The 10,844-nt window shown below is 37.2% G+C and overlaps 1 protein-coding gene across 1 annotated transcript in view; it reads right to left on the bottom strand.

Moving 5' to 3' along the window:
* Positions 1-9,669: 9,669 nt before the first annotated feature.
* The window catches only part of LOC132552471 (zinc finger SWIM domain-containing protein 6-like), a 45,221-nt gene continuing 44,046 nt past the window's right edge, over positions 9,670-10,844 (bottom strand). The window contains exon 13 of the mRNA XM_060216646.1: positions 9,670-10,617. Coding sequence (XP_060072629.1) covers positions 9,670-10,617 — 948 coding nt within the window. The remainder of the gene's footprint in view (positions 10,618-10,844) is intronic.

Here is a 10,844-nt window from a genome sequence, read left to right as displayed (position 1 = left end):
AATCCAGTTTCAAATTTCAAAACTATTTCTGGTCTACAGTTACACCCCTGACTACTATTTCTGGTCTACAGTTACACCCCAGACTACTATTTCTGGTCTACAGTTACACCACTGGCTACTATTTCTGGTCTACAATTACACCCCTGACTACTATTTCTGGTCTACAGTTACACCACTGGCTACTATTTCTGGTCTACAATTACACCCAAGACTACTATTTCTGGTCTACAATTACACCCCTGACTACTGTTTCTGGTCTTCAGTTACACCACTGGCTACTATTTCTGGTCTTCAGTTACACCACTGGCTACTATTTCTGGTCTACAGTTACACCACTGGCTACTATTTCTGGTCTACAATTACACCCCTGACTACTATTTCTGGTCTACAGTTACACTCCAGACTACTATTTCTGGTCTACATTTACACCCCTGACTACTGTTTCTGGTCTTCAGTTACACCACTGGCTACTATTTCTGGTCTACAGTTACACCCCAGACTACTATTTCTGGTCTACAGTTACACCCCAGACTACTATTTCTGGTCTACAATTACACCCCAGACTACTATTTCTGGTCTACAGTTACACCCCAGACTACTATTTCTGGTCTACAGTTACACCCCAGACTACTATTTCTGGTCTACATTTACACCCCTGACTACTATTTCTGGTCTACAGTTACACCCCTGACTACTGTTTCTGGTCTTCAGTTACACCACTGGCTACTATTTCTGGTCTACAGTTACACCACTGACTACTATTTCTGGTCTACAATTACACCCAAGACTACTATTTCTGGTCTACAGTTACACTCCAGACTACTATTTCTGGTCTACAGTTACACCCCTGACTACTGTTTCTGGTCTTCAGTTACACCACTGGCTACTATTTCTGGTCTACAGTTACACCACTGGCTACTATTTCTGGTCTACAGTTACACCACTGACTACTATTTCTGGTCTACAGTTACACTCCAGACTACTATTTCTGGTCTACAGTTACACCACTGGCTACTATTTCTGGTCTACAGTTACACCACTGACTACTATTTCTGGTCTACAATTACACCCCTGACTACTATTTCTGGTCTACAGTTACACTCCAGACTACTATTTCTGGTCTACAGTTACACCCCTGACTACTGTTTCTGGTCTTCAGTTACACCACTGGCTACTATTTCTGGTCTACAGTTACACCACTGGCTACTATTTCTGGTCTACAGTTACACCCCTGACTACTGTTTCTGGTCTTCAGTTACACCACTGGCTACTATTTCTGGTCTACAGTTACACCACTGGCTACTATTTCTGGTCTACAGTTACACCACTGACTTCTATTTCTGGTCTTCAGTTATACCCCTGATTATTGTTTCTGGTCTACAGTTACACCCCAGACTACTATTTCTGGTCTACAATTACACCCAAGACTACTATTTCTGGTCTACAGTTACACCACTGGCTACTATTTCTGGTCTACAGTTACACCCCTGACTACTATATCTGGTCTACAGTTACACCCCAGACTACTATTTCTGGTCTACAGTTACACCCCTTACTACTATTTCTGGTCTACAATTACACCCCTGATTATTGTTTCTGGTCTACAGTTACACCACTGGCTACTATTTCTGGTCTACAATTACACCCCAGACTACTATTTCTGGTCTACAGTTACACCCCAGACTACTATTTCTGGTCTACAATTACACCCCAGACTACTATTTCTGGTCTACAGTTACACCCCAGACTACTATTTCTGGTCTACAGTTACACCCCAGACTACTATTTCTGGTCTACAGTTACACCCCTTACTACTATTTCTGGTCTACAGTTACACCCCTTACTACTATTTCTGGTCTACAATTACACCCCTGACTATTGTTTCTGGTCTACAGTTACACCACTGGCTACTATCTCTGGTCTTCAGTTACACCCCTGTCTAAATTACACCCCCGACTACTATTTCTGGTCTACAGTTACACCCCTGACTACAATTTCTGGTGTACAGTTACACCCCTGACTGCTATTTCTGGTCTACAGTTACACCCCTGACTACAATTTCTGGTGTACAGTTACACCCCTGACTGCTATTTCTAGTCTCCAGTTACATCCTTGGCTAGTTTTGATATTGTCTCTCATTTTAACGATTATTGTCAGAAAGTCACGTCAACAAGCAGGAAGTGCACATAGTGACAGTGAATCAATATTTTCTGAGTAATGTCTTGTCGTTTACAGTCTTCTTTTTTGTTAACCAGGAAGCTATTTCCTTGTGAAACCTTGAAGTTTGGTGTTCTTTATGCAGTGCATGTACCTATATGCACTTTAAAGACATATTGATATTTCACCATGTTGGGCACAAAGATTCCTGAGATCTGGTGTATGCTGTTTATTAAAGGTATTTACACAAGTAATTGGGTGCTATTTGAGGCTCACATCATTTCACAAATTAGACAAATATCACTTTAGATCTCTTGTGTTCTGATTTATGTTGTTATACATTCAATAAACATTTTTTAATCCAGTGTCAAAAAGGAAATTTCCGGTGTTGTTATTTCCTGGATCTTGTTGATATATTGTACTATGTTATGGAAATGAAATGGAAAATAGTTTATTTTAGTTAAAACCTTCCAGAGTTATGTCCCTTCGCTTAGAAACCTTTTGTACCACATATTTAATTACCTACTGTGGAACTGCTGAAAACAATTCATGTGCTTTTGTTATTTTTATTGCAACACTTTAGTCTATAATGTTGTTGATCCATATCATTTTCAGATGTTTCATTAAAATTCTCTATGTGTCCTGTCCATGTTTTAACTATGATAAATAAACAGAACCAAACCAGATATAATTTCAATTTTTTTATTGTTCATTCTTTTTCCCCAATCAGATTATATAATAGATTTTTACCACTCATTACTGGCACATAACTAACATCTCTTTGGGGACAATCAGATTCACATTATCATTAATATGTACACCTCTTGTACACGATACATTTAGACTAGACTTCTACAAAATCAACTATAAATAGAACATGGAGCACTAAACTGGTCACATGACATAATGTACCATATATATAGCAAACAAAACAAGGCTGAAAGATGACATGTACTTTTTCACCTCAGGATTCCCTGCTCAAAATGGAAGTTGCTCTTTAAAAAAGCAGTATTGCATGTATATTGTACGTACAAAAATTTTGACAATGGCAAGACGATATACATAATTTTCGTCTATTTTTTTCCCTAATGTACTTTGCATATTTGTAATGATTTGTTTATGATTAAAGCAATGTGATAATATGATAACGATGGTTTAATCAGGAATACTTCATCAAGATTGATATACTCAAGTCATTGTTTTAAATACTTACAGGTAATGATTTAAATATTTGAAAAATGACAAAAAATTCTTACATTTTTGAAAGCCAAATGGATTATTTTTTTCAATGAATATTTCTGTTCTAGTTTTCGCAATAAAGATCAATTGGTATAGTACATACAGACATAAGAAATAAATTATAGACAAAAAAGCTTGTAAAGAGAATAATTCTTTACAATCATAATCAAATACAAAACTTAGGTGTACAACACAGAACACCATGGGTTATAGATTTCAGAACACCTCGGATCAGAACTTTCAGAACACCTCGGATCAGAACGTTCAGAACACCGCAGATCAAACGTTCAGAACACCTTACAATCAGATCATCACCTTTGGAACATCTCGGTTCTAAACCTTCAGTTCATTGTTGGTTAATTCTAGGAATCCACCATTATAGATAAAGTTTCTTTAAAAATTGAAATATGAAAAGATAAAGAAAAACATTTAAATATCAAACACTCCTTCTAATTAATTCTTCCAGCGGGCCCCATTATAAACAAATGTCAAGCATATATGAAGTTACAATCAGACTCAAAGTAGTTTTTGTTTAAATTATTTGTTCAGTTAAATCATTTATGAAAATGTATCACTTCAAAATACAAAATGAAATTGGATTTACTGAGGAATAAAACCCATGTGAACTCCAATATTGGGGTACAAGTACCACAAACAGGGACAGATCAGACATTGATAATATCACTTTCTTGTTTGATATACAAAATTATAAAACTAAGCAATGAACTAGGTTATGTGCTTCTTTTAAGCAACATGTGTTATATTCTGTCATACTTTATCAAAATACAACATATTCTGTCATGTTCAATCACAAAATCTGTCTGTTTTTCACAATTCATTAAAAATACAACATATTTTGTGATACACTTTCAATTATTAGAATCATTTAAAATAAGTTCAAATCAATTATGTAAACAAATTTCATTTATCAAAAAATAAAGACAAGAGAGTTGACATTTGTTTATATGGGTTAAGTAACACACACAGCCTCCTTAACTAAGGGACAAAACCCTTGTTATACTTGGGCAATGTGTGGCCATTGTGCCCTTTACATTACAAACACTTCCATTTTGAGTGTTTAGAGAAGAAAAACATGCCTGTGGCCCTTCAGTTTTACATGTCGAACATGTAGCATCATAATTATATAACAGTAATAAAATATACCATACAATGTTCATCATACAAATGTAAATAATGCAGATTTATGATCAGTAGTAATCCAAGCTGGAATACGTTCCACGCCACATTTCCCATACACATTCAAATATATTTTGAAATTTTCTTTTATATAAAAAGTTCAAAAAAAAAAAAAAAAAAATGTAAAAATTCTTGAAATGAGGTAGAGTGTTTCAGCTGTGATACATAAGCTGTTGATAAGGCCGAATTCTTCAGTTAAAGATACACAGTTATATATTATAATAATCCTTGTTATAATGCTATCAGATCATGCATGTATTCATCACTGGTGTACGTGTAGAATGTTTTCAACTAAACATATTCCATACGGGTATTAAAGAATTTCCTTAAGAAGGCAATACGTCACACTTATCAGTATACAAGAATAAGGGGAGAAGGAGGGATGCCTTGTAGATATACTACATCAGAACAAGACCGTGTACTATGTAAACAATGGTATTTCTGTAGTGCTGTTCCCTAAGTGTAGGACTTGATCAGAACTATTGAGAGAAACACAGCACATGTAGTCAATAAATGATTAGTGTGGTGCCTTAAATAGAAACAGATAGGAAACTCGTCCATTTCATGGACATATTCAAAACAGACAATTATACTGACAAACTTTTACAAGATATTTCTTCTTCATCTTCAAAAATGCACTAATTTACCATAAATAAAGGTTGGCACCTGCTGCTCCTGGTCCACGGAACAGCTGCACATTTATATAATAATAATTATCAAAATGGCCTATACTTTATAGTCACAGAAACCAAGAATAATTTGGTGAGAGAGAGACGGTGATACTCCAAATATACAGATGGTTATATCAAAATATGGTCTACAAACAACGACGCAATAAATTAATGATCACATGATGTCCATCACATTTACCACAACATCTTGTTGTAATCAATGTTTTAAGTATAACAAGATGATCACCATAATTACTTTAGTAAATATGAACTACTTTATGAGTAAATCATTTCAGTACAGGTAAATCATTTCAGTACAGGTAAATCATTTCAGTACAGGTAAATCACTGTCCAGGTAACTACTTATAGTACAGGTAAGTAATTTCGGTACAGGTGAACTATGTCCAAGAAAAACCATTGTCAGGAACAAACTAAATATGGTATAAGCTATCTACAAATACATGTACACTAAAAATAATACCTTCCTTCTGAAATTATTGCACAAAATGATGTTATTGCTACTTCGTATTGTTTGGTAGTTAATGGGAGAATTGTTCAAAAGAAAAGAAAATTATTGAATTAGCAAAAGTTAAAATCTAAATTGAACAACAAATGGAATGAAGCAGTAATCTGATTATGCTGGTCGGTGATAATCAGGAACACAGTTATAGTGATGATGAAGATTGAAGGATCCTACTGGAGAAATAATTAAAGTTATTCAATACACAATTACACAGACAGAACCAGTATGTCTTCACACAAACAATATACAATTATGAAAAAAATATACATTCGGTCAACATGTACATCTTGTGCAGGAAACACTTGACTATCGTAAACAAAACCCTGAATGACAAAAAAGATATTGCAAAAATATGACCAATGTAATGGAGCGAGTGTAAAGTATATCGGTATGTAGAAAGTACAAATATAATACCTGAAATGAAGATAACACTAGAGATTATCTCATTAATTCATTCATCAGAAACATCCTAACTTTAACTATTGGAAGCAATGTAGGCTGATATACAAGGTATACAAAGTATTCATGTTTGTGTTTGACTGAAGCTTATACAGAGACTTGTGAATTACTTGAGAGTTGTGTGGATGAGCATGTTTCCATGTTCTGAATGATCAAGATATGAAAACAAATAGCGTTGGCATATGATCCTTGTACGTGGTTTCTAGAAACAGTATAATGGAACAGCTACTCAAATGACCTAAAGAAGCTGTTCTGATGCGTTTCACTAGCTGAAAAGGATTCAAATTAGTAGTACTACATGTACAGTGAAACACTAAGTCCAGTGTATTATCATCCTCTCTGTCAGAACATGACCAGTCTTGTACATCTTCCTCACTGTCAGAACATGACCAGTCTTCTACATCTTCCTAACTGTCAGAACATGACCAGTCTTCTATCATCCTCCTAACTGTCAGAACATGACCAGTGTACTATATCTTCCTAACTGTCAGAACATGACCAGTGTACTATATCTTCCTCTCTGTCAGAACATGACCAGTGTACTATATCTTCCTCACTGTCAGAACATGACCAGTCTTCTACATCTTCCTAACTGTCAGAACATGACCAGTCTTCTATCATCCTCACTGTCAGAACATGACCAGTCTTGTACATCTTCCTCACTGTCAGAACATGACCAGTCTTCTACATCTTCCTCTCTGTCAGAACATGACCAGTCTTCTATCATCCTCACTGTCAGAACATGACCAGTCTTCTATCATCCTCACTGTCAGAACATGACCAGTCTTCTATCATCCTAACTGTCAGAACATGACCAGTCTTCTATCATCCTCACTGTCAGAACATGACCAGTCTTCTATCATCCTCACTGTCAGAACATGACCAGTCTTCTACATCTTCCTCTCTGTCAGAACATGACCAGTCTTCTACATCTTCCTCTCTGTCAGAACATGACCAGTCTTCTATCATCCTCACTGTCAGAACATGACCAGTCTTCTATCATCCTAACTGTCAGAACATGACCAGTCTTCTATCATCCTCACTGTCAGAACATGACCAGTCTTCTATCATCCTCACTGTCAGAACATGACCAGTCTTCTATCATCCTCACTGTCAGAACATGACCAGTCTTCTATCATCCTCACTGTCAGAACATGACCAGTCTTCTATCATCCTCACTGTCAGAACATGACCAGTCTTCTATCATCCTCACTGTCAGAACATGACCAGTCTTCTATCATCCTCTCTGTCAGAACATGACCAGTCTTCTATCATCCTCACTGTCAGAACATGACCAGTCTTCTATCATCCTCACTGTCAGAACATGACCAGTCTTCTATCATCCTCACTGTCAGAACATGACCAGTCTTCTATCATCCTAACTGTCAGAACATGACCAGTCTTCTATCATCCTCACTGTCAGAACATGACCAGTCTTCTATCATCCTCACTGTCAGAACATGACCAGTCTTCTATCATCCTCACTGTCAGAACATGACCAGTCTTCTATCATCCTCACTGTCAGAACATGACCAGTCTTCTATCATCCTCACTGTCAGAACATGACCAGTCTTCTATCATCCTCACTGTCAGAACATGACCAGTCTTCTATCATCCTCTCTGTCAGAACATGACCAGTCTTCTATCATCCTCACTGTCAGAACATGACCAGTCTTCTATCATCCTCACTGTCAGAACATGACCAGTCTTCTATCATCCTCACTGTCAGAACATGACCAGTCTTCTATTATCCTCACTGTCAGAACATGACCAGTCTTCTATCATCCTCACTGTCAGAACATGACCAGTCTTCTATCATCCTCACTGTCAGAACATGACCAGTCTTCTATATCATCCTCACTGTCAGAACATGACCAGTCTACTATCATCCTCACTGTCAGAACATGACCAGTCTTCCATCATCCTCACTGTCAGAACATGACCAGTCTTCTATATCATCCTCACTGTCAGAACATGACCAGTCTTCCATCATCCTCACTGTCAGAACATGACCACTGCACTTTTGCCCTCACTGTCAGAACACTACAAGTCTATCATCTTACTCATACACACAAGTCATAGTTACCATTACTTACCAATGTTCAAATGTCAGATCAGATACACATCATACAAGCATACATACTGTCAGAAAGCCACCCAATAATGTTTCATTGTACACATGATAAAAACACACTGGACGTAAACTCTAAAAATGGTAGAGAATATACAGTTTTCATAGAGATTTTCTTCAACTTAAACAAACAAAAAAAAAAAAAAAAAACTTAGCACCACCAGATAAAGAACTATATTTTGAAGCAAGGCTACATGGAGACACAGCATAGTAACACAACTGCTTTTGGGAAAATACTATTCTTAACATAATATACATGCTACACATCATAAATTAAACGAAAATAAAAAATCCTGCTTTCTTAAACATGTTCACCATGTTTAGTTTAGACCAATCACATAAATAAGTTAATGCTACTCATATCTCTTTTAGAGTGACTGTTAATGTTCTGACAAATCTTAAGGTCAGAGCAGAACTCTTTAGTTCAGAAAGGTAGAAACATGTCATTTATAGAAATTGAATTTCAGATGATAATAGAAAAAGATCTGAAGAAAAATATGAATAAATTAGAAACAAATTAGAAAAAAATACGAAGATTTTACTCCTTGAGTTATCGAAACAAATAAAATATTTAAAGTCAAAACTGTTGCCATGATTACCAAAGAAAACAATACATTACAATAACGACTGGAGTTTTTGTGAGGACAGAAACAATTAAAACATATACTTTCTGTCATGGTACTAAACCTTTGTGTATATATGTGTATAAAGTCACTTGCTGTCACCAAATCTTTTGTCAAATCACAGACTGATGAGGTAATAGGAAAAGAATGATTAGAGAATGTTGGTCCCTTGCAGTGTAAACTTTGGGCTGGCATTTAACTGGTTGCCCTCCATCACTACACCTCTCCACCATATAATACACGTATGTGTTCCTTGTATACACATGTCATCTGTATCAGGGACATGGTCCTCCTACACATGTACAGTCCAAGGGTTTCCAGAACCATACAGGTGCTTATAAGACAGGTAGACTGTAATGGCACAGCCCACTATTTTATGTATCCGGGTCACAGGTCACTATTGTCATCATGTACTGTCCACACCAAGACTCGGAACACATCTTGTGTTCCCTTCATAGAGGATATCCCCTACAATGTGACTAGCACCAGAGACAGGTAAACTTTAATTAAAGCAAGCAGGGGCATGCTAGATATTGGTGTATCCCAGGGACATCCCAGACATGACATTGACTTGCCCAGCACCAAGGAGACAGCCCGACACTAAGTGTCATCGCCCACAGAACACCCATGGAATGATCAGCTCAGTTGACAGACATTGTGAAACTGACATCATAACCCAAATCTCTCCTTGATGAGGTACATCAGTTTCTTTTTGCCTTTATAAACAAGTTTCATATTTTCAATTAATTGTGCAAACTTGATAAGTCCATCCTGAGCCAGAAGAAATGTTTCTCTTGCTTTGCTTAGAAATTCTATGAAGTCTCCATAGTGTCGTGGACTGATATGTGTGAGTTTTGAATGTGTTGTACTAATATAGGCATGTATCGTGGCATCCATGAGCTGGCGTAAAGGAAGCTTGTCATATGATAAAAGTTTGATGGCACGTCGCTTTCCATCCTGACTGGCTAAGCCAGGAGCGGACAATGTGCACCTCCGCAGAATGTCTGAAAGCACTGTTGCACACTGAACATTTTTAACCAGGACGGGAATGACATTAGCTAGTTCATTTTTACCTAGAGAGTGACTTAGCACACATGCCCAATGAATGTCGTTGATGGCGGGATGAGTGTCCTGATTGTAAGCGAGATGTAGATTTTTCATGGCGAGAAGGGCAAGTTTGTATGCACGATTCGGATAGCCTCGGTGCTCCATGTACCGGGCTATCGTAAATAACTGACTGGAGTTCATGATGTGGGAGGCAGCCTCTATGACTATTTGATAGGCTGTTTCAAACGCTGCAGGGTCCTTTTCACACAAGGTGAGAGCACACAGCGCACAATTCTGTGGGTCTTTGGTAGCACACTGAAGAGCTAACGTCCGTGCACAGTTGGCTAGCTCCTCTTGCTGGTGATAATTAACATTCAACTGCATCATTGTTGTATGAGACATTATTGTGGTAGCAACCATTCCTGTAGCCTCGATAGGCTGGAATAAGGTGTACCAATTCTGCATGATTGACACCAATGCTTGAACTCCGACCTCTGTTGCACAGGTCACTAACCATCGAACCATCTCACGTCGACGCCAATTCATCGTCATAAGTGTCATCTTCATTACCTGGAAAACGATATATAACATCGGTTTATATAATTTACAGGTATTTCCTTTAGATGCATTGTTCAATTGTGAGCATTATTTGGAAACCTACCAGCCATATTTAACCATTGTAACATACCCCACCTCCATAGAAATGAAATTTTGGTTTGCCTTAATCATGATATATAATACATATCTTACACAATGCTGTGTAACTACATAAACACCTATTAAATATGTGAGATTTC

Source organism: Ylistrum balloti, unplaced genomic scaffold (genome assembly GCF_031769215.1).
Source record: "Ylistrum balloti isolate Yb309-2 unplaced genomic scaffold, AGI_CSIRO_Ybal_v1 Utg370248, whole genome shotgun sequence".
Taxonomy (NCBI): domain Eukaryota; kingdom Metazoa; phylum Mollusca; class Bivalvia; order Pectinida; family Pectinidae; genus Ylistrum; species Ylistrum balloti.
This window is presented reverse-complemented; position numbering and strand designations above follow the sequence as displayed.